This window comes from Portunus trituberculatus, chromosome 17 (genome assembly GCF_017591435.1).
Source record: "Portunus trituberculatus isolate SZX2019 chromosome 17, ASM1759143v1, whole genome shotgun sequence".
In the NCBI taxonomy this organism is placed as follows: Eukaryota; Metazoa; Arthropoda; class Malacostraca; order Decapoda; family Portunidae; genus Portunus; species Portunus trituberculatus.
The window spans coordinates 11027393-11052866 of record NC_059271.1 but is presented as its reverse complement, the minus strand read 5'-3'; the positions used below and the strand labels follow the sequence as shown (position 1 = coordinate 11052866).

At 40.9% G+C, this 25474-nt stretch overlaps 2 protein-coding genes across 3 annotated transcripts in view; one reads left to right on the top strand and one right to left on the bottom strand.

Moving 5' to 3' along the window:
- Positions 1-13215, bottom strand: part of LOC123504858 (mucin-22-like) — a 34044-nt gene extending 20829 nt beyond the window's left edge. For both annotated transcript variants that reach the window (XM_045255758.1, XM_045255759.1), the window contains exons 1-2: positions 12949-13215; positions 3822-3981 (exon numbers count right to left, since the gene is read on the bottom strand). In XM_045255758.1, the coding sequence (XP_045111693.1) occupies positions 3822-3981; positions 12949-13002 (214 nt within the window). In that variant the 5' untranslated portion in view covers positions 13003-13215. The remainder of the gene's footprint in view (positions 1-3821; positions 3982-12948) is intronic.
- Positions 1-25474, top strand: part of LOC123504859 (glutamate-gated chloride channel alpha-like) — a 294033-nt gene that overhangs the window by 159013 nt on the left and 109546 nt on the right. The gene's annotated exons all lie outside the window — the stretch shown is intronic.

The following is a 25474-nucleotide window of genomic DNA, read 5'->3' as shown; positions in this document are numbered from 1 at the left end:
GGCCGGATGGAGATATTTGGGTGTGTCTCCTTTCACGTGTAGCCCCTGTTCACCTAGCAGTGAGTAGGTACGGGATGTAAATCGAGGAGTTGTGACCTTTTTGTCCCGGTGTGTGGTGTGTGCCTGGTCTCAGGCCTATCCGAAGATCGGAAATAATGAGCTCTGAGCTCGTTCCGTAGGATAACGTCTGGCTGTCTCGTCAGAGACTGCAGCAGATCAAACAGAGAATTACACACACACACACACACACACACACCGCGTAGTGTAGTGGTTAGCACGCTCGACTCACAATCGAGAGGGCCGGTTCGAGTCCCGGAAAGCGGCGAGGCAAATGGGCAAGCCTCTTAATGTGTGGCCCCTGTTCACCTAAAAGTAAATAGGTACGGGATGTAACTCGAGGGGTTGTGGCCTCGCTTTCCTGGTGTGTGTTGTGTGTGATGTAGTCTCAGTCCTACCCGAAGATCGGTCTATGAGCTCTGAGCTCGCTCCGTAATGGCGAAGACTAGTTGGGTGACCAGCAGGCGACCAAGGTGAATTACACACACACACACACACACACACACGGTAGCTCAGTGGTTAGAGCGCTGGCTTCACAAGCCAGAGGACCGGCGTTCGATTTCCCGGCCGGGTGGAGATATTTGGGTGTGCCTCTTTCACGTGTAGCCCCTGTTCACCTAGCAGTGAGTAGGTACGGGATGTAAATCGACTAGTTGTGACCTTGTTGTCCCGGTGTGTGGTGTGTGCCTGGTCTCAGGCCTATCCGAAGATCGGAAATAATGAGCTCTGAGCTCGTTCCGTAGGGTAACGTCTGGCTGTCTCGTCAGAGACTGCAGCAGATCAAACAGTGAAGTGAAACACACACACCGCGTAGTGTAGTGGTTAGCACGCTCGACTCACAATCGAGAAGGTCCGGGTTCGAGTCCCGGAAAGCGGCGAGGCAAATGGGTAAGCTTCATAATGTGTAGCCCCTGTTCACCTAACAGTAATTAGGTACGGGATGTAACTCGAGGGGTTGTGGCCTCGCTTTCCCGGTGTGTGGAGTTTGGTGTGGTCTCAGTCCTACCTGATGATCGGTCACTACGAGCTCTGAGCTCTTTCCGTAGGGGAAAGACTGGCTAGGTGACCAGCAGACGAATGTGATGAACACACACACACACACACACACACACACTGAACTGTGTTATTGACATGATATGCAGGGCAGAGGTGGGATCAGAACGAACGTTACACTATTGGTCACGCTGCATTACCCTTATGCCATGCCAGTGTCCCTACCTGACCACTGAACACTATCAGAGGCAATTCAAGTTTCTGCAAGAGTGAAAGCCGTGCAAGTCTTCACATAATATTATTACCTTAACACATAAAATGCAGTAACTTTTTTCCACTTCACGGTCTCCACAGTTACCTCCCTAGCACTTTGCACACTATAATTTTTCGCCAAAAATATAAGTTTTATGGAAGGCAAGTCACGTGCGGTCACTTCATGCTTGGTGATGCAAGATAGTTTCGGATCAGCTGCCTCAGAATAGAAAAGGGAGAAAAAATATATAATCCCTCGCAGTGTAAATCTTCCATGAGAAAAAAATTCCCCTTCGAACCGCGATGTCTGAGTGAGCACCTCAAGTGGTCTCTCCTTGCTCACGTCGTCACGTCACGTAAGGCATTCTTTTTTCTTCACTGTTTTTTGCTGCTTAATTTTTCACCGACATCGACGGTTTCCAAAACACGAGAGCGAGATTCTTCATAGAGTAAAGCGCCGTCTGGTCCTCGGTCACCGCATGTCCTCTCCCCCTCTCTCTCTCTCTCCCCCTGTCTGTCTCTCTCTCTCTCTCTCTCTCTCTCTCTCTCTCTCTCTCTCTCTCTCTCTCTCTCTCTCTCTCTCTCTCTCTCTCTCTCTCTCTCTCTCTCTCTCTCTCTCTCTCTCTCTCTCTCTCTCTCTCTCTCTCTCTCTCTCTCTCTCTCTCTCTCTCTCTCTCTCTCTCTCTCTCTCTCTCTCTCTCTCTCTCTCTCTCTCTCTCTCTCTCTCTCTCTCTCTCTCTCTCTCCTAATTATACATAACAATACGAGGAATTTGGCAAGGCCATACCATGTTTTATTTTATGCCATCTGAATCTCTTTTTTTTCTTTGTTTTTCTTTGTCTGTCTTTCTTTTTCTCTGTCTGTCCCTTTCTTTCTCAGTGCTTCTGTCTACAAATTTGACGTAAACTACTTCTTGCACATGACAAAAAAAGAAAAAGCATATAATCGCTTTGTCCAGCACGTTATGTATATTCAAGAACGCATCACTACCAGCACTATTTTAACAAGGAGCAGAGACGCCGTGTCCAATGAGAGGCAAACGTGAGCTCCGTGCACCAAATTAATACATCGACCACCACCTGTGTGTCGGCGGCAGTGTGTGCTCAATTGCCAGGTGATGGGATGGCATCGAATACTGCCAGTGGGCGGACGGGCACTCCTTTGCTGTGTAAGTGCTTATGGGAGACTGAAATAGAAGCTGTGAGACCAATGCGTTCACCTTCCACGTTTCTGTCTAGATATTATTGTAAAACACGGATACACCGCGTTTGTTGGGCTTTGAGCATTACTTCTTAAATTTTCTTCATGCATTCTTCGTCCGAAATTTTATACAAATGTAAATCGTCGGTACTCTTTTTGATTATCAATGTTTGGATTTTTCATGTATTGTTCTTCCAAAATGTTACACAAATATACTTCGTGTCCTATTGAATGAATAATTTTAGTGAAATGTTCCTTCAAAATGTCACATGAACTTCGTCTCTTGCTGTACAGATTCTCTTTTGCCGCATCCTTACATAATTCTGTACAAAATTATTTTTTCTTATTGTTAAGATTTTCATGTTACGTTATTCTTCAAAACTCTGTGCAACTGTGATTAGTCTTTAACTTTCATTTTTCAGTTATTTGTCAATAACTATGGATTTTCCATTTACATTATTCATTTACACAGCTCTACAAAAGTACCGCAGTTTGGTCTCATCATTCTAAAGTTTGCGATTTATGAATATAACTTGCATTGATTTTCCATATGATTATCTTTGCATTCATGAACTTTAATATTCATCTTCCCATGGAGAAAACTATCTTAATTATTTGTTTCCACATATACACTAATGAACCTTCCCGCGTAAGTTTTGCCTTCCTGCATGCAGCGCCAGGATATGATAATATATTAATTTGTTTTTTTAATCACCTTTTACATGAACCTGGAAATATGCCTGGAATTATCCTATCACTAGCTGGTCTTCCGTAGCTTTCCGAGATCTAGATGAAAATATATGGCAAATGCGTGGCTTGATATTAAATCAGCCATACGGAATTCAATATCTCGTTAGTCATACTTAGAAAGAAAAAAACGAAATATGGAATGGACGGAGTTATCTTGCCTTGCCTCGCCTTGCTTTATACTTTCCAGGGAAGAAAACGAGTTATTGACATCACTTCAACCAAAGAATAAATCTGCATAACAAAAATTATATTGCACAGGTACAGCTCAATATATTCATACATTGAAGTACTGATCATTACCTATCCACGTACCGAGAGGGGGAAAATAAAAAAAAAACTGTAGGCTGAATATACATTACTGTCTTAATATCCATAATGTCTAAATTATAGCCTTAATATCCATAATATCTAAATTATAGACTTAGAATAAGTTAGTTCTGTAACTACACTGTTAATCTTTTTCTGTGTATGCCATCATTTAATAATGAGTTTAATACGTAAGCTAAGCTCATCTCTATAATCTCCCTACCTTTGACATGCACGTAGTATTAACAATGACAGACACTCACTGGTGGTGGTGGTGGTGGTGGTGGGTGTGAGTGAGGCAGTGTGGTGCATGTGCTGGTGATGGAGGGGCTTGCAACACACAATGGCTCCCGGGATGCTGTCGGGGAGCACAGAGCAGCCTTCTGGTACAGCAGCTGACCGGCCTACGCACACGCCACTCTCCTGAAGGGTGAAGGCAAGGCAGGGCTTAGTAGCAACGAAGTGTGTTCTGTGAGTAGGAACATTAACGACAAAACTCCAATGTGCGTAACACCAGTAACACCACTATAATCATCACTCATCAGCATTATAAACACTAACAACACACAACACCTTTAGCACATAAACATCTTTAGAACTTTTAACGCCGCTAATATGACGCAAGTGACTGTTGCAAACATCACTAATCTAAACACTATTATTTTTACCATTAACAGTAAAATCACCTCTATCTTAGCGCTAAAATATCATCACGCCAATATCCTAACATTTCCTCTTTAAAGACTGCAGCATCATGAGTTAATGCCTCCATGATTACACCGCTATACAACTGGCACTGACACCAAAACGTGTAGTATTCCACTACACATCAATCACATTCCTCAGAAGCATCACAACATTCCAGATGCATCACGACATCAAAGCAGACTAGTTGAAACATTGTCACTTTCTGCACGCACGCACGCACGCAAGCGCACGCACGCAAGCACGCAAGCACACACACACACACACACACACACACACACACACACACACAATAATGATAATAATAATAATAATAATAATAATAGTAATAATAATAATAATAATCAAAAGCACAGACAACAAAGACAACAAAAAACATTTAATGACCTCTTAACAATTCATTTTTTGCCTGCGTAACAAAGCCACAAACAATGACCTCGCCGCCCACCGCTTATCGCCGGCAGTAACTCAGAACTAACTATAATAATACGTAATAATTTGACAATCATCTTTCATGCACGCCACGTCTCTCTTCACTGCACCAAATACTAATCGTCCACCCAAAACTGAAGTGAATTTGGTCGCTAATGGAGTTTTTTTTTTCTTCTCTCTTCTTTTTCTCTCTTATTCTATGTTCAGGAGTATAATGTATGCAGATTAACAAGTGGTATACCAGAATAAGATTACACCAAGGCCACGTCATTATCCTACTAAATGCAACTTCTATATAGAAAGCAAGGAAATTGTAGATGGGGAGTTTAAATACGTAGTCAAGACAGCTCATAAACACTGCAAACTTACCATCTGCCATTTTCATACATACTTTTAACCAACTTCGTCTTGAAACTATCTAATGCTTCTATACTCGAAAGGTTCTTACTAATTTTGATCCAGTCATTTACATTCGGTGAACTACGTATATATTTGTTTGCTTAACAAAAGTTACATAAAAGTCATACCAAGCACAAGCGAAAGTGACACTAATATGATAATGAAGGTGACAGACATGGTGATCTTATTGTAGCTCTGTTGAAAGTTAACACGTAATCATGGCTTGTCAGGGTTTATTTAACGATTTGGGGCATATTTTAACAAATACAAAGAATTTCAATACTTAAGCTGCTAACAATAGTGACCATAAGAACCCATATAACTATGCAATATGTTTACCACTAGATTGGCATGAAAAAAAAAAAAACTACAACAGCCAATATATTACCACCTCGCAACACACTACATCCCTTGCACAACACACACATCCACCCACTAACCCTCCATCTCGTCCACTTACCCACACGACTCGTACACTTCGCAGAAAATTACACCTTAGTTCCTATAAGATAATTATGGGGTGTGTCGCAGGCCTGGTAAACAGCAGCACAGGTTACTTATGTATACCAACGTGTGTGAATCATGAGGCACATTCCAATGGATTACGTTGCTGCCTCTCTCTTCACTCCTGCAGTACCATGACCAGGGGTTTGTGTTTCTACTTTTCATGCAACGTCCTGGAGTCCCGTGACTACTTGAACATTTCAGATAGCTTTAACAGGTGTTCGGTTAAAGTTTTAGCAGTGTATATTTTACATTGTTTATTTTCTTCCGTTCTTTTATCATTAGCTTTACAATGATCTGTAACTTTTTTTGCCAGAGGGAAGACTGGCCAAGGGCACTAAGAAAATGGAAAACAAATCCCACTATATTGCCAGTTCCCTTAAAGTTATTAACAGTCATCCAAAAGACAGGGACAAATGTCTTGGAACTTCCCTTTTAAAAGAAGTCAAGTCGTAGGAAGATGGAAATACAGAAGAAGTTAGGGAGTTCCAGAGTACCACAGTACATTTTTTTAAAGTTTAGCATGACTTTTTTTAGATGAAATTACGTTGCTGAAATAATCTCTTAGCTCTGCGTAATTATCTACTATAGCCATTTCTGCATTGACTCCTTTGTGGCTAACAAAGGCATTTTATTGCTTTTGGTAATATTTTCTATACAAGAAAGAAACTTGCCAAAGCAAGAATATATATATATATATATATATATATATATATATATATATATATATATATATATATATATATATATATATATATATAAAAGCCAACTTAAACTGCAAGTTCCCTAAAAGCTTAAAAAAGGATTTAGTCAGAGGACAGAGACAAATGTCTTGAAACCTTCCTTTTAAAAGAAGTCGTAGGAAGATGGAAATATAGAAGCAGGCAGGGAGTTCCATAGTTTACCAGAGAAATGTATAAATTATTGAAAGTACTGGTTAACTGTTTGCATTAGAGAGTTGGACAAAATAGGGATGAGAGGAAGAAGAAAGCCTTGTGCAGCGAGGCCGCAGTAGGAGGGGAGACATGCAGTTAGCAAGATCAGTAGAACAGTTACCATGAAAATAGCGATAAAAGATAGAAAGAGATGAAACATTTCGGCGGTGAGAAAGAGGTTGAAGACAGTTAGTCAGAGGAGGGGAGTTGACGAGACGAAAAGCTTTTGATTCCACCCTATCTAATAAAATTGTGTGAGTGGAACCCCCCACAACATGCGAAGAGTACTCCTTACAAGTACGGATAAGGCCCTTGTACAGAGTTAGCAGTTGGAGGGACGAGAAAAAACTAGCGGAGACGCCAGCAGAACGCCCAACTTCATAGAAACTGTTTTAGCAAGAGATGAGATGTGAAGTTTCCAGTTAAGATTACGAGTGAAGGGCAGACAGAGGATATTCAGTGTGGAAGAGGGAAACAATTGAGTGTCATTGAACAAGAATAAACAAGGAATAGTTGTCTGGAAGGTTGTGTCGACTTGATAGATGGAGGAATTGAGTTTTTTGACGCATACAACACTACTACGTTTTTTCTGCCCCAATCAGAAATCTTAGAAAGATCAGAAGTCAGGCGTTCTGTAACGTCCCTGGATGATCTGTTGACTTCCTTACGTCTCTGAAAGGACGTGGAAAGATGTAGAGTGGTATCATAAGCGTAGGAGTGGATAGGGCAAAAAGTTTGGTAAGATCATTAATGAATAATAGAAGGAGAGTGTGGGTGACAGGATAGAGCCCTGAGGAACACCACTGTTAATAGATTTAGAAAAACAGTGGCCGTCTACCACAGCAGCAATAGAACGGTCAGAAAGGAAACTTGAGATAAAGTTGCAGAGAAAAGGATCGAAACTGTAGAAGGGTAGTTTGGAAATCAAAGCTTTATGCCAAACTCTATCAAAAGCTTTTGATCTGTTTGACGCGACAGCAAAAGTTTCACCGAATTCTCTAAAAGAGGATGACCAAGACTCAGTAAGGAGCGCCAGATCACCAGTAGAGCGACCTTGACGGAAGCCATACTGGCGATCAAATGGAAGATTGTGAAGTGACAGATGTTTGAGAATCTTCCTATTGAGGATAGAGATTAAAGCTATAGGATGGTAGTTTGAGGGGTTAGAACGGTCACCTTTTTTGGGAACAGGCTGAATGTAGGTAAACTTCCAGCAAGAAGGAAAGGTAGAAGTGGATAAATATACTTGAAAGAGTTTGGGCAGGCAAGGTGCAAGTGCAAGCACGGAAGCACAGTTTTTGAGAACAATAGGAGGGACCCCATCAGGTCCATAAGCCTTCCGAGGGTTTAGGTCTGTGAGGGCATGGAAAACATCATTACGAAGAACTTTGATTAAAGACAAGAAATAGTCAGAGGGAGGAGGAGAGGGAGGGACAAGCCCAGAATCATCCAAGGTGGAGTTGTTAGCAAAGGTTTGAGAGAAAAGTTCAGCTTTAGAGACAGAAGAGATGGCAGTGGTGCCATCAGGATGAAATAAAGGAGGAAAGATGAAGAAGTAAAGTTATTGGAGATGTTTTTGGCCAGATGCCAGAAGTCACGAGGGAGTTTGAGTTTGAAAGATTTTGACATTTTCTATTTATGAAAGAGTGTTTGGCAAGTTGAAGAACAGACTTGGCATGATTCCGGGCAGAAATATAAAGTGCATGAGATTCAGGAGATGGAAGGCTCAAGTACCTTTTGTGGGCAACCTCTCTATCATGTATAGCACGAGAACAGGCTGAGTTAAACCAAGGTTTAGGTTGAGAAAAAGAATGAGGAATGTACGCCTCCATGCCAGACACTATCACCTCTGTTATGCGTTCAGCACAAAGAGATGGGTCTCTGACACGGAAGCAGTAATCATTCCAGGAAAATCAACATAATACCTCCTCAGGTTCTCTCAACTGGCAGAGGCAAACCGCCAGAGGCACCTCCGTTTTGGGGGATCCTGAGGAGGAATTGGAGAAATAGGACAAGATACAGAAATGAGATTGTGATCGGAGGAGCCCAACGGAGAAGATAGAGTAGTAGCATAAGCAGAAGGATTAGAGAAAATGAAAAGACCAAGAATGTTGGACGAATCCCCAAGACAGTCAGGAATACGAGTAGGGTGTTGCACCAGTTGCTCTAGGTCATGGAGGATAGCAAAGTTGAAGGCTAGTTCACCAGGATGGTCAGTGAAGGGAGAGGAAAGCCAAAGCTGGTGGTGAACATTGAAATCTCCAAGGACGGAGATCTTCGCGAATGGGTAGAGGGACAGAATTTGCTCCACTTTGGAAGTTAAATAGCCAAAGAATTTACTATTGTCAGAGGAGTTAGGGGAGAGATAGACAGCACAGATAAATTTAGCTAGAGTGACTATTGAGTCAAAGCCAGATGGTGAAAACTCGGAAGATTTGAGAGCGTGGGCACGAGAGCAAGTTAAGTCGTTGCTCATAGACGCAACATCCGGCTTTGGAACGAAACTGAGAATAGAGAAAGTAGAAGGGAAGAGAGAAGGGGCTACTGTCAGTTGCCTCAGACAGCTGTGTTACTGTGAGGAAAAAGATGAGATTTACTAGGAGAGGTGGTGTTCTACAGATTGAAAATGAAATCTAAGACCACGAATGTTGTAGAAGTTAATTGAGAAAAAGTCGAGAGAGGTGTCAAGACATTCTGTGTCGTATAGTAATTCGATATGGGGACATTTCTGGTCCCGTCCTTAGAAGGAGACTCCGAGGCTAGATTTGGAGTCGCTATTTTGAATTTTTAATTTTAAGTGAAGTGTGTGTGTGTGTGTGTGTGTGTGTGTGTGTGTGTGTGTGTGTGTGTTTCACTGTTTGATCTGCTGCAGTCTCTGACGAGGCAGCCAGACGTTATCCTACGGAACGAGCTCAGAGCTCATTATTTCCGATCTTCGGATAGGCCTGAGACCAGGCACACACCACACACCGGGACAACAAGGTCACAACTCCTCGATTTACATCCCGTACCTACTCACTGCTAGGTGAACAGGGGCTACACGTGAAAGGAGACACACCCAAATATCTCCACCCGGCCGGGGAATCGAACCCAAATCCTCTGGCTTGTGAAGCCAGCGCTCTAACCACTGAGCTACCGGGCCGTGTGTGTGTGTGTGTGTGTGTGTGTGTGTGTGTGTGTGTGTGTGTGTGTGTGTGTGTGTGTGTGTGTGTGTGTGCGTGCGTGCGTGCGTGTGTGTGTGTGTGTGTGCGTGCGTGCGTGCGTGCGTGCGTGCGTGTGGCAATTGCATGTAATTTTTGTTGCTAGTGTTATTTATCCTCACTGAGGCAGTCTACCTCCTCCTCTCCTCCTCCTCCTCCTCCTCCTCCTCCTCCTCCTCCTCCTCCTCCTCCTCCTCCTCCTCCTCCTCCTCCTCCTCCTCCTCCTCCTATTTGCAATAATGAATAAATGTAAAGTTTTTTTTTTTTGTAATTTCTTCTTTCCTATCTTCTATAACATTACTACTGGAAACATTTTTCTATCATCCCACTTGTTAATAGCATCATTTCTATGTGTCTTTTCCCCTCTTCCTAACTTCTATATTAGTCACATCTTTCCCTACACACGTTATCCCATGTACGAGTATATTTTCTTAGTACCTTTCCCACTCCCACCTCCCATACCTGTCGCACTATCCTTACACACACTTATCTATATACAAGTATATATTCGTATATTATGTAACCCTGCGGGTTGTAATCTGAAGTTAATGAGGAAAATTCCCTTGCTTCCCTAAAGGCTCAGATAATTAGATTCATGTACCAAGGAACCTCCGCAAGCCACGGAAGTCCTTTACTTTTTATTTACAACATATTTCCTAAGTTTTCCCTAGGTGTCTTCAGTAAAGCAGGAGAACATGTTGGGAAGGAGGAAAAGAGGAGGAGGGCGGGAATCCAGGATGGCGTTAATGCCGTTCATCGTTACATTTAAGACAGAGTTTGATATAATTTTCTCGACCATTACGAAAGAGGAAAATAGAAATTAAGCGAGATCGTATTTTCAAGCGCGCCGAGTGACGGTAATCCATTTTAATTGCATATACGTTCCATTTGTAACATTTTTGCCTTTGTTATGGTTGTGAGGCTTTATATATATATTGTTCGTATTTTCGTAAGAGTAGGTCATATTAGATAGAATCAGTATGAGTTTTGCGGAAGTATTGCTGGAAGTAAAAGAACACTACAAACACTACTCGTGTTTTCAGAAGAGAGGGTAATATTGTATGGGCTACAGCACGAGGTTTTTGGAAATAACGGAGGTACTTGTGCTTTTAGAAGGAGTCATTATAGAAAGTGTAACAGGATTTTTCTTATTTGGACGTTTTGTTTGGGATACATAAAAAAAAACGATATTTCAAACTGAATATATATTTTTTCTGGCGATTGTCAGCTAGGTTATGAAGGCCTGTGTTGGCAGAGTTGCGGATGAGTCTCAGTTAAATTTGATTTTCTTTCAGGTAGGGAACACTGTCCTCCATTATAATAGACACATTAATCGTCTTAAAAAGAAATATATCACGATCCTGCAGTCTTTACATTTTTAGTGTTTTACACTTGTTTTATTTAACGAAATCGACAAACTTTGCTATCTGCCCGCGACCATGTGGATTATGTTACACTGTCCTCCTTTTCCTGTAAGGCAGTGGTTCTTAAACTGTGTTCCACGGAATCCCAGGGTTCGGTGAAGACCATTCAAAGGTTCCTTGACAAAAATCTATGTTTGACAAAACATATGAAAGGGAAATCATTTGCATTTTAGGAGAGAGAGAGAGAGAGAGAGAGAGAGAGAGAGAGAGAGAGAGAGAGAGAGAGAGAGAGAGAGAGAGAGAGAGAGAGAGAGAGAGAGAGAGAGAGAGAGAGAGAGACTGACTGACTGACTGACTGACTACGTGAAGTTTCACGTCAATTTATCACCTGTAATTACATGTTGGGGTTCTACCTTATAATGGGTGAAGGTTTTGTAGGGAGTCCCAACGAATAGAAGAAATGCGAAAGGGTTCCGTAACTTCGAAAAGTTTAAGAACGCTGCTGCTGTAGGGTGTTGATATCTGTTCTAGTATTCTATGAAAGATAAATAGTTTATTCCTTAAGAGTCTGCTGGCTTGCACTCTCTTTTAACACCTCGCTGTCCACAGGCGAAAAAGTGACGAGTCGAATGTATATTCTACATTTGCTCAATTAAGATACGAGTTCTTCTCTCTCTCTCTCACACACACACACACACACACACACACACACACACACACACACACAGTGTAGTAATTAGCACGCTCGGCTCACAAACGACAGGGTCCGGGTTCGAGTCCCGGGAAGCGGCGAGGCAAATGGGCAAGCCTCTTTTTAGTGTAGCCCCTGTTCACCTAGCAGTATATAGGTACGGGATGTAACTCGAGGGGTTGTGGCAACACTTTCCCGTTGTGAAGCGTGTATTGTGGTCTCAGTCCTACCAGAAGATCGGTCTATGAGCTCTGAGCTCGCTCCGTAATGGGGAAGGCTGGCTGGGTGGCCAGCAGACGACCGTGATGAATTACACACACACACACACACACACACACACACACACACACACACACACACACACACACACACACACACACACACACACACACACAGGTGCCTTTATATGAATAGTGTGTGTATTTTCAATACAAGCCCAAAATCATTTAATGCTCTGTCGCTTGATATAAAGATTTAAGTAAGAATTCATAATTGTCAGCTATGTATATAGAAATAAAACACCACATTCTTTAAACTTCTCAATAAGTCAAGTCACAAGACGTGGCTAAATCATCTAGTTTCCTTTCAACTCCCATTGTGAATACATGTATAGCCACAACAAATGCAATGTTTTGTATCTCCTTTTAACGAATGTACAATTGTTTGTGTAGATAAATATTATATATCATTGATGTACATACATATGATTTTTAGTTGTGTGATCACTGGCCTGCTGAAACATTATAAAATGTTTTGTCAAGGAGCACTGGCCCGACAAATAAATTTTCTATACTGTCTTGTAGGTATACGATATTCTATATGCATGTGTACGTTTTTATAATAATAGATGATATTTACTTTACTTGCATGCACCCCTCCTCACACACACACACACACACACACACACACACACACACACACACACACACAAAAAAAAAAAAAAAAAAACGGTCGTTAACACGCACGTTTCCTTGGACTTTTTTTGCAGCATGTTTTATTTTTTTCTGCTTTCGTTTTTTCTCAACCTCCCAGTTTTTGGCACACGCTCGTCTTGTCGTGTACACGTATACTAATATACAAGAACACAAACAGAGACACTAATCTACACAGACACACAGGTATTTAACGGCAAATGGCAAAAAAAAAAAAAAAACACTTACCTGTAGTAGGAAGAATAACAACGGCAGCAAATGCATGAGAGGACGAAAAACCATGACGACTTGAAATAGTGAGAATTGACAAGCCGTGAAACGGGTACTACTCTGAAACACCAAGAAAAATATGTTCTTTTGAAACAATGCAAGTCACAACACAGAGACGGACGGTCGGAGAGACGAGTACAGAGAGACGGGCATGTAACACTTAGGCGCGTGGAAGGGACAGTGACACTTGGCCTCTCTCACAGGTGACCCACACACAACTCGAAACAGTTTAAGATTCTCCTACTAGGACCGTGAACTTAATGAACGAATAGACCATGAAATCAGATCATCAGTTCGAATCCGACGCTCAGAAATTGGGTTTAGAGAGTCTAATTGTTACTTCCGCTAATGGGATTGTAATCTCAAAGGAAAAATTGACGAGTGAGAAAAAAAATAAAGAAAATTGACCAAGTTATGAATAAATAGGAACGAAAGATTTATAATGACGTATCACAAGTATTTTTTTTTCTTTTTTCACTGGCAAAATCTGGAACCATCTGCGTGTTTCTTATTCCTTTTCTGTGATCTGAACTAAAGAAACGAGTATCGAGACATGGAACTAATCTGAACGCTGTTTAGGAAATCCTTCTCATTCCATCGTCTTTAGCAGCGGTAATATAGCAAGCTCCTGTCCCTACTTATCGTTTGTACACTTCACCGATCGAACTCCTTCAAGCGTCAAACCTAAATAAACGAATAGATAAATAACAAAATGGATAGATAAATAGAAACTGCACAGAAAAATAGTAGTGTAAGCTTCAAATTAAGTGATCAGTTCGTGAAATGTAACGGGAATTGGTCTCGATAAGTTGAATGAAGGACTCGATCCATCTTTAATCATTGACATAGTAAGCAATGCAAGACATCTTATCAAAAGTGTGGTATAAATTTCTTAATATAATCTGAGAGTCCCGTCCACGGCGATAGTAAGTAAAAAAATAGAATGTTTGGGAGTCTCTCTCTCTCTCTCTCTCTCTCTCTCTCTCTCTCTCTCTCTCTCTGAAAATGCAACAGTATGAAAATAAATGACGGGATGTTTGCAATGAGAGAGAGAGAGAGAGAGAGAGAGAGAGAGAGAGAGAGAGAAGATTAGACGTATTCGTATTATTAGACTCTACGTATTCCGTAAATGGTCATTGTTTGTTAGGCTCCTCCTCCTCCTCCTCCTCCTCCTCCTCCTCCTCCTCCTCCTCCTCCTCCTCCTCCTCCTCCTCCTCCTCCTCCTCCTCCTCAACTTTTTGCTTATCCTCCATGTAAAGTGAATAACACACACACACACACACACACACACACACACACACAGTAATGATAGTCTGCTAACTTTTCTATGAGTCATTTCTGTTTCCATTTACCTTAATTGTTAACTACCAATTGGAAACTTACTCTCTCTCTCTCTCTCTCTCTCTCTCTCTCTCTCTCTCTCTCTCTCCAACCAACCCAATTCCCTCGCCATCTCCTCTCTATCCAGAATTACATAAAAAATATTATTTGCAGGTAAACTGATGGAATATGTTTCAGAAGATTGTAACGCTCTGCCAACACAGGAGAGTATTAGATTGTTTCCATTGCACGAGCACCGTTGGGAATGAACATGATCAAAGTTTCATTCATCCGGTAGATTTTTTTTTCTTTTGCCTTGTTTCAGTTGTAATTTAGGTAAGGGAGAATATGTTTGCAATTATCCTTAGGTTTTATTAGAGTCGGCAAGTAGGAAAGTAATGTTTGTAAAGCTCCTTCTGTTTTATCATGGCAAGCAAGCAGAAAGGTATATGGTAATTCAGTAATGGAAAATTTTTGTAATGTTTTACGCTTTTTATTAAACTCGTAGTCAGCAACTATTAAAGTAGTCACGAATGCACTGTGTGTGTGTGTGTGTGTGTGTGTGTGTGTGTGTGTGTGTGTGTGTGTGTTTAGTATTAAGTATTCATGAACATTGAACTTTATCATTTTTTTTTTCATGAATTTAACAAAAGTCGTCTGTATTTTGGTGGAGGCTAGTGTGGTTTTTATTATGTTACGGCGCGTTATATTATGTCAGTTTATGTTACGTATGATTGGGTTCGGCTGGAAGAGTGAAGTTAGGTTGGGTAAAGTTTGGGGAAGTTTACTTTAGTTTATAATACGTTGAATTAGTTTGAGGTGAGTTAGATCAGTGTGATAACGTTATATTAGGTTAGTCAAGGTTAAATGAAATTAGTTGCATTAGATCATGGTGGTTATATTAGATTAAGTTTGACTGGGTTAGGTAAAATCTATGTAATTAGCTGAGATTAGAAAAGATTATGACAGATTAGTTTAGGTTAGGTTAGAGATGAGACGCAGGGATGTTGCAGGGGAGGGAGTGTTGTTTGTGTTTGCCAGGAATGTTCGCGTGTTGTGTTGGCTGGTGCACTTTTTTCGATGTTGCTTTTTTCACTGTATTGGTGTTTGTTTTTTTTGTTTCCTGAACTGAGGAATACGAAGATGTGATATGAAATGAATGAGGGATTGACAAGAAAACATACAGAATGATAGACAGATGGAAATAGGTTAATGATAGAAATAACAGGAACGCAAGAAAGAGAGGAGGAATGAGGAGAAAAGGAAGAAGACGGAGGAGGAGGAGGAGGAGGAGGAGTAATACAAAGGAATACAAAGAAAAGACCAAGCAATAACAGACCCTGGAGTCCTTACTAGGCTGCTTGGTTAACTATTCTATACTAACTACACAGTTTGAGAGACAGGACAGCAAAGCAGAAGGCCCCTCCCTATCCATCCATCCCACCAGCCGAAGCCGGCCGGAAAAGGAAAGGCACCATGTGGTATTGAAAAACCAAATGGAATTTTAGAGGATAGAAAAAAGAAGTTGTAATCTACGTCTACTCTTGTTTGTGGGGGACTATGTAGGTGCTTGACGGTTATGTAGTGTGGTGAATGTGCGTGTGGGTGGAGTGGAGTCACAGTGTGGATGTCGGAGGGGTGGTGCGGCAGCCTTGCCTGGCGCTTTCAAGAAAGGCAGCAGTCAATCAGGAGGAGGAGGAGGAGGAGGAGGAGGAGGAGGAGGAGGAGGAGGAGGAGGAGGAGGAGGAGGAGGAGGAGAAGAAGAAGAAGAAGAAGAAGAAGAAGAAGAAGAAGAAGAAGAAGAAGAAGAAGAAGAAGAAGAAGAAGAAGTAAAAAAGAAAAACCGCCACCACTGTCTACCACCACCACCACCACCACCACATCCACCACCACCAACAACAACAACAACAACAACAAGAAAAACAAATAATAATAATAAAAATTATAATAATAATAATAATAATAATAATAATAATAATAATAATAATAATAATAATAATTATAGTACATAAAGTAATCCTACCCATTCACCAGATTCCAGATTTGGCTCAGTTCAAGGTAAGGGCGATCTCAAATTGATATATTCTTCTCTTCTCCCCTTCCAGCTCTTCCCTCCACTTTCTTGCCGTCTCAGTTTCTGAAGGAGCTCGGAGTGGGAGGCAATCATGCAGAAGGCCACTGAATATTGTAACACACACACACACACACACACACACACACACACACACACACACACACACACACACACACACACACACACACACATACACACACACATACAAGCTTTTCCGTAACGTCTCACGTAATACGGTATTGAACTAAACACACACACACACACACACACACACACACACACACACACACACACACACACACACACAAGCTTTTCCGTAACGTCTCACGTAATACGGTATTGAACTACACACACACACACACACACACACACACACACACACACACACACACACACACACACACACACGTTAGTCGCGAATCAATGTCTATGTAATACCTTTGCTTCCTTGGGGTCGCCGCCACGCTAAGGCTGAGAGTTATGGTCCGCACTCCATTCACCCGGCCAGCCTCGCGTGTCGGCCGATGCAATGCGCTTCGGGACAGACAAAGGAGCGAGCACACCCAACGGCAGCGGCTGAGATAACTTATACGCGGTATTGAACTTAGTATCGACGCGTTACTGTAGGTTATTCATACTCATCTTACAGTTCTCTATCCTTCATTTATGGCGCACCTCCTTGTCCTCGTCTTTGTCCTCGCCTTCGTGCATCATTTCTCCTCGTCTTCCTTCTCGTCGTTGTGACGCATAAGTAAGGAGGTATTCACACACACACAAACACACACACACACACACACACACACACACACACACACACACACACACACACACACACACACACACACAAACATTGGAATACGTAACTAACCATGTGTTTCCATAATTCTCAGTCGTGACATCCTCCTCCTCCTCCTCCTCCTCCCCTGTAGGGTACCATCCGTCACCACCGTTCCTCATCGCCACTCTGGGCTTGTCTCATGGCTTAAGTCCGATATATGGCGACGGCCGAGATGGATTGCACAACATTTGCAAACTCCACGCAACTCTCAATACAAAGAGAATAAGAAAGAAGAAGAAAATTACTACTTTCGCCACCACCGCAGTATAAGAACAAGAAAAAGAAGAAGAAAAAGAAGAAGTAAAAGAAGAAAAAACAAGAAATAAAATAAGTAACTGCTACTATCACCAACACCACCATCGTTACTATCTACTTTTCGAAACACAAAAGTAAAGGAAAGTTAATAGCAGCAGATTTGTTGTCCTTTTTCGAGGCTGCAATATTACATTATGAAATCTAAGCGATGTTCATAAAGGAACACAAGGGAAGAACAAACAACAGTAGATAAGAACAGTGAGATTGCCTTCACGAGGTTGTTTGTTATTAGGTACAGTTTATCTAATCGAGAGGAAGAAATGCAAGGAAGAAAAGATGAAGACTCTTCCCCATCCACTATAATGAGCATCACCATTCTAATCACCTTCAACACCACCATCAACATGCATGATAACATGCATAATATTTTTATTTTGTTATGATCAAGGTATTTTGTGCCTTTTATTTTATCTTTATTCTTATATTCTCAAATTCATGCTTTATAATCATCACCATTGATACGTTTTTGCTTAACTTTCTTTCGTTACTTTTATTTGTTTACTTATCTAATCTCCTTCTCTCCAGAGTATGGCATCACTGCTCCTGTTTGATCTGTTTGACCTGGAGGTAAACATCTTGCGCGCTCGCGCACGCATTTGTCTATGTGTATTTACCTAATTGTATTTACCTAATTGTAACATACGGGAAAAGAGCTACGCTCGTGTTGTCCCGTCTCCATATCTATTAATGTCCAGCTTTTTCTTAAAATCACGAATATTCCTTGCGTTGACCACTTCCACGTCTAAACTATTCCATGCTTCCACCCTTCTATGAGGGAAGCTATATTTTTTCACATCTCTCCTATAAGTGGCCATTTTAGTTTTTCCCATGCCCTCTCGACATTCTTTCATTCCACATACACAGATCTTCCCTATCCATTTTTCCATGCCAATCATCACTCTGTATATTGCTATCAGGTCTCCCCTTTCTCTTCTGTTTTCCAGGGTCGGAAGTTGCATTCTTTTCAGTCTGTCTTCATAAGTCAAATCTCTTAAGTCAGGCACCATTTTTGTTGCAGCCCTCTGTACTTTCTCTAGTTTCCTTATGTGTTTCTTTAAGTTCGGAGCCCACTGTATTGTTGCATATTCAAGCCTCGGTCTTATCATTGCAGTAATTATTTTCTTCATCATTTCTTCATCTAAATATACGAACGCCACTCTTATGTTCCTCAATAAGTTCAATACTTCTCCAATTATTTTGTTTATATGTCTCTCTGGCGATAGGTCATTGGTAATTGTCACCCCAAGGTCTTTTTCTTCATGACTGGTTTTATGTCTTCATTTCCTATCTTGTACATACTCCTGATTCTTCTTTCACTCTTGCCAAACTCTATTTTCTTGCATTTTGTCGTGTTGAACTCCATTTGCCATGTACAGCTCCATTTCCATATTCTGTCCAAGTCTTCCTGGAGTAGTTCGCAATCTTTGTCACATCTCACTTTTCTTAACAATTTTGCATCGTCTGCAAATAGGCTCACATAACTGGACACCCCATCCACCATGTCATTTATGTAGACCGCGAACATTACTGGTGCCAACACTGATCCCTGTGGAACTCCACTCTCCACCAAGCCCCATTCTGATGGTCTGTCCTTAATTATTGTTCTCATTTCTCTTCCTACCAAAAGTCTTCCATCCATTTTAGTAAACTGCCATGCACTCCTCCTACCATTTCAAGTTTCCAGATCAGTCTCCGGTGTGGTACCTTATCAAAGGCCTTTTTTAAATCCAGATATATTCCATCAGCCCAACCATCTCTTTCCTGTATTACATCTATCACCCTCGAATAGTAACATATCAGGTTTGTCGTGCATGAACGCCCTTTTCTAAAACCAAATTGACACTCACAAAGTATGTCATTTTTCTCCAAGAAGTCTGTCCATCTATTCTTCACCACCCTCTCACACATCTTAGCTACCACACTTGTAAGTGACACTGGTCTATAGTTCAATGGGTCTCTCTTGTTACCTGATTTATAGATTGGGACAATGTTAGCTCTTTTCCAGTCTTGGGGCACTACACCTTCCCTTAATGAGGCATCAATTACTTCACAAACTTTTTCTGCCAGTTGCTCCTGCATTCTCTTAAAATCCATCCTGATACCCCATCAGGTCCCACAGCTTTTCTCACTTCTAAACTCCCCATCATATTCTTGATCTCCTCCACAGTTACTTGAAACTCCTTCATAATCCCTTTCTGTTCCATTACCAGTGGTTTGTCAAAAGCAGTCTCCTTTGTGAATACCTTCCGAAAGCATCCATTCATAGCCTCTGCCATTTCCTGGGATCTTCACTGCATACTCCATTTACTTCTAAACTTTCAATACTTTCTCTATTTTTGATGTTGTTGTTCACATGTCTGTAAAAAGCCTTGGTTGGTCTTTACATTTATCAATTATATCCTTTTCTTGTTTCTTTCTTTCTTCTCTTCTAATCAACACATATTCATTTCTTGCTCTTTTGTAACTTTCCCACTGCTTAATCCGTCTTTTCCTTCTCCACCTCTTCCATGCATCCTCTTTTCTTGTTCTAGCCTTTTCACATCTATCGTTAAACCAGTCCTGCTTTCCAACTTCTCTATGTTGTCTTATTGGTACAAATTTTTCTCACCTTCTTTGTATATTTTTATAAATTCCTTCCACTTTTCATTTGCTCCTTAGCACTCTTGAATTTCATCCAATTTGTCTCTTGAAAGAATTTCTTTAGGTTTCCAAAATCTGTCTTGGCATAATTCCATCTTCCCACTTTATATTCTTCATTTCTTCTAGATTTCTCTTCATCTATCACCTTGAACTCCAAAACTGCATGATCACTCTTTGCTAAAGGGCACTCCACCCTCATCTCCTCAATGACCATTGGCTCTGTACTAAAGACCAAGTCCAGTCTTGACGATGCTCCCTCTCCTCCAAACCTAGTATCTTCTTTGACCCACTGAGTTAACACATTTTCCATTGCCAGTGTCAATAGTGTATTTCCCCATGTTGTCTCTGATCCTTCCATTGACCAGTCCTCCCAACACACCTCTTTACAATTAAAATCTCCCATCATTATAGTTCGTTCACAGCCACCCAACATTTCTTCCAGACATGTTCCTGTATCACTTATCATTTCTTCATATTCCTGTACTGACCATGCATTTGTCTTAGGTGGTACGTACACCACTATGTAGTGCCTCTTTTTCCTTCATTAGTTTCTGCTCTGATCTTTAGCACTTCTGCCTTTCCCATACCTTCTTTCACTTGATCCACCTTTATATCTTTTTAACCAGCAACATCACTCCTCCTCCCATCTTACCTACTCTATTTCTTTTCCAAACATTATATTTCCTTCTCCAACCATCATCAGGTCTTCTCCTCTCTCAGTTTTGTTTCAGTAAGACCCACAATATCTGGGTTCTTGTCCCTCAAGTAATCGTTGAGTTCTAAAATCCCGATATCACTCCATTTATGTTGGAATACATTACATTCCGCTCATACGTAAGTTTCTTTAGTCCTTTCTTGCTGTACTTTTCTGGGTTATGAACCACTTCCTCAGTCTCATATCCAAGATTCTCCAGAAAAACTCTTTCTTCTCCTCTTCTGTCCTCTCTTCATTTTTTTTCAAAGCCTCCTTTCTCAACTCATTTAACATTTCTCTTTCCTTTTCACCGAGATCTCTTCTCAACCAAATCTTCCTTGTTGTTTCCTGCTGGGCTAGCCTCCATGACTTCTCCACCAATTCATCTACATCCTTTTGTGACTTAAGTTTGATTCTTATTGGCCTCATACCTTCTCTTGTGAACTTTCCAATTCTATGGAAGTCCTCTATTTCTTGTACTAGGTCTTTTCCTCCTCCTGCACCACATTAATGATATTATTTATCACCTTTTTATGTTTTTTCTCTCTCCATTTTACTCGGTGTCTTATCCTCCTCCACACCAAATATCACCACACATCTCTTTTTGTCTACAGTTTCCCTCACCAATGTCTCATTTGACTTAATAACCTTCACCACTTTCTCAGCAATCTTCTCTTCTATGATCTGTTGATCTATAATTTCAGCAAGGCCCAAAGTTTTCTCCCAGACTCTTTGATTTCCTTTTCCAGACTTGCAACTTTGTAATTTACCTCCTTTCTTTCCACTTCCTGACTTTTTTCCATTCAGCCTGCTTCTCCATCACTTTTCCTAGAGATTCTCCACATTTTTCGCAATTCACTTTAATTAGCTTAACTTCCTCTTTCAGTGCTTCATTTTCCTTCTTCATATCGGCACAGTCTTTCTTTACATTGTCATAACTCGTTTCCAGGCCCCATACTTTTCAAACAGTTTTTCAATTTTACCTTCCAACTCCAGAATTTTCTTCACATAAGCGCTCTTCTCCATTATTCCTTGAAATCCTGTGAAGTCTGATTCATCTTTCGAGTTCACGGCCGCCATGTTGCGCAGATGTAAACAAACCAGCTGATGGCTCAAACGCAGGCTACAGTTTATATTTACCTTCCCTGGACATTATTTTGCTAATCAACAGTTAACATGACTATATGGAGACGGGACAAACATTACCAGCTCCTTTCCCACCTTGGTTACTCTTAGGCAATGGTAACTGTAGAATTAGAGATGTGTGTGTGTGTGTGTGTGTGTGTGTGTGTGTGTGTGTGTGTGTGTGTGTGTGTGTATTTACCTAGTTGTATTTACCTAGTTGTAGTTTTACAGGGCCTGGGCTTTATGCTCGTGTGGCCCCGTCTCCATATCTACACTTATCCAATTTTTCTTTAAAACTATGTACACTCTTTGCTGACACCACTTCCTCACTCAAACTGTTCCAAGTCTCAACACATCTTTGCGGAAACTAAATTTTTTAACATCTCTCAGACATCTTCCCTTCCTCAGTTTCTTACTATGCGATCTTGTGCTTCTAATGTCATATTCTTCTCTCAGGATCAGTTTCTCATTATCCACTTGATCCATTCCGTTAGTTAATCAATTTATAAACTTGTATCAGATCCCTCTCTCTTCTCTGTTCCAGGGTTGGTAGATCCATAGCCTTTAGTCTCTCCTCATATGTCATCCCTTTAAATTCTGGAACCATTCTTGTAGCCATTTTTGTAGTCTCTCCAATTTCTTATGTGTTTCTTTTATGGGGAGTCCACACAACTCCTGCATATTCCAATCTAGGTCTTATTTTAGTACTTATCAATTTCTTCATCATTTCTTTGTCCATATAGTGAAATGCTAATCCAATATTCCTTAGCAAATTATACGTCTCTCTGAAAATTCTATCAATATGGCTTACCGGTTGATTGTTTTCTTCCATTGTCACTCCCAAGTCCTTTTCCTTTTTTACTTTTTCTAGTTCTACTCCATCTCCCATCTTATAGATTCCCACTGATCGTCTTTCACTTTTTCCCATTTCCATGACATGGCTTTTGTCCACATTGAATTCCATCTCCCATTTTTTACTCCATTTCCAGATCTTGTTTAAGTCTTCCTGTAGTATTTCACATTCCTCTTTTTGTTTAATGACTCTGCACAGTTTCGCATCGTCCGCAAACAGATTTATATAGCTGTTCACTCCCTCTGGCATGTCGTTTATATATATATATATATATGTGTGTGTGTGTGTGTGTGTGTGTGTGTGTAATTCATCCCGGTCGCCTGCTGGTCACCCAGCCAGTCTTCCCTATTACGGAACGAGCTCAGAGCTCATAGACCGATCTTCGGGTAGGACTGAGACCACATCACACACAACACGCACCGGGAATGCAAGGCTACAACCCCTCGAGTTACATACCGTACCTATTTACTGTTAGGCGAGCAGGGGCCACACATTAAGAGGCTTGCCCATTTGCCTCGCCGCTTCCCGGGACTCGAACCCGGCGCTCTCGATTGTGAGTCGAGCGTGCTAACCACTACACTATGCGGTGTGTGTGTGTGTGTGTGTGTGTAATTTTTTTTTCACTGTTTGATCTGCTGCAGTCTCTGACGAGACAGCCAGACGTTACCCTACGGAACGAGCTCAGAGCTCATTATTTCCGATCTTGGGATAGGTCTGAGACCAGGCACACAACACACACCGGGACAACAAGGTCACAACTCCTCGATTTACATCCCGTACCTACTCAATGCTAGGTGAACAGGGTCTACACGTGAAAGGAGACACACCCAAATATCTCCACCCGGCCGGGGAATTGAACCCCGGCTCTCTGGCTTGTGAAGCCAGCGCTCTAACCACTGAGCTACCGGGCCGTGTGTGTGTGTGTGTGTGTGTGTGTGTGTGTGTGTGTGTGTGTGTGTTGGAAGCTAAATGAAAAAAATAGGAAAGAGTGAGATGAGAAAATAAAAATAGTAATCAAAACAGGAGAGAGAGAGAGAGAGAGAGAGAGAGAGAGAGAGAGAGAGAGAGAGAGAGAGAAAGAGAGAGAGAGTCTTGAGTCTTGTTATCAGCCTACCGCCTCCTCCTCCTCCTTGTATTCCTCTCGTTTGACATGACTTGTTTCGATCTGAACTCAGCTCTGCGGTTTAGTTTAATTGACGTCTCATTTATTCCGCTCTTGCGTTTGTATATCCTGAGAAATTGCATTTTCTATTTGTATTTAATTATGTCTTTTCGTTTGTTCATTGTAGTGGATGTTCTGCGTAATTTAAAACTTCCATTGCATTGCTTATAGCGGCATATATCTGCAGGAGGAGAATCTGATAGTGCTATCTAGCCGAGAGATACGCACAAAACAAAGAGAACCATCTAGTGATTGGTAGCAGAATAAGGAACATGGCAAGGCATGATTATTTCTCTCCGCTACAAACACGGCGGGTAACAAATGCTTATTATACCAAGTCCTGTGGCCTACTTGTGTGTGTTCATGTGTTATTCATAAGTGTGTGTGTGTGTGTGTGTGTGTGTGTGTGTGTGTGTGTGTGTGTGTGTGTGTGTGTGAGCAACGTCAAGGTCCCCACGCATAATACACAATGCCGCCTCATGTTTATAGTGTAATGAATGTTGAGAAATGACACTTTATTTATATTTCTCTCTCTCTCTCTCTCTCTCTCTCTCTCTCTCTCTCTCTCTCTCTCTCTCTCTCGTCGCACGCATACTATTAACACTTTGTATGCATGAAATCCACGTCGACGTACATAAATAACTTCACGGCCGGAGCGTCACTGAACTAATTAATTTTTTACTAAAGAAACGCATACATGCATATGACATCATATTTTGCAGAGTTGTTATGATTGAAGTGAAATTATTCAAATCGACTGATTATAATCGATTGAAATCAAGGTAAACTAGAGTGAAGTTTTCTTTTTAGTAAAATTATAATAGATTTTTTTTCATTAATCTATTATATAGTCGAGTATTATAGAAAATGAGAGATTTTGTTTCCATTTTTTATTCTTCCCCTTCCACTTAATAGAAAATAAATTAAAAGAAAAAGTTATAGATAAAAACACTGTCCTGTGTGGAGTTTGGTTTGTAGGAGCAAAAATTTAAACATGAAAGTATGATTAAAAAAAAATGGATAATAATAAATGTTTGTGATATGCTAGAATTGTATTGTGAATTGAAGGCAGGTCATTGCATTTTTGTCTACATCTTTCTCTCCTCGATACGGAATCAATGTAAGAAAGTTTAAAAAAAGAAAATAAAGGAAAAAAAACCGCTAAATGCGAACAGTAGAATAATAGGTAAACAATAATAACGCGTGAAAAAAAAAATAAATAAAAACCTAGCGCGTTCCATTTATGCACTCGAAGGTGTGTGTGTGTGTGTGTGTGTGTGTGTGTGTGTGTGTGTGTGTGTGTGTGTGTGTGTATGTGTGTGAGCCCGCGCGTGATAATGATAAACAAAAAGCACAAGAAAGGATTAGCAGGAACGAGAAATGATATTTGTGGAAGAAAAATTGTAGGATTAGATTTCATTTGCAAACATATTTGAAAGTAAAGAAGACAAGAAGTAATAAAA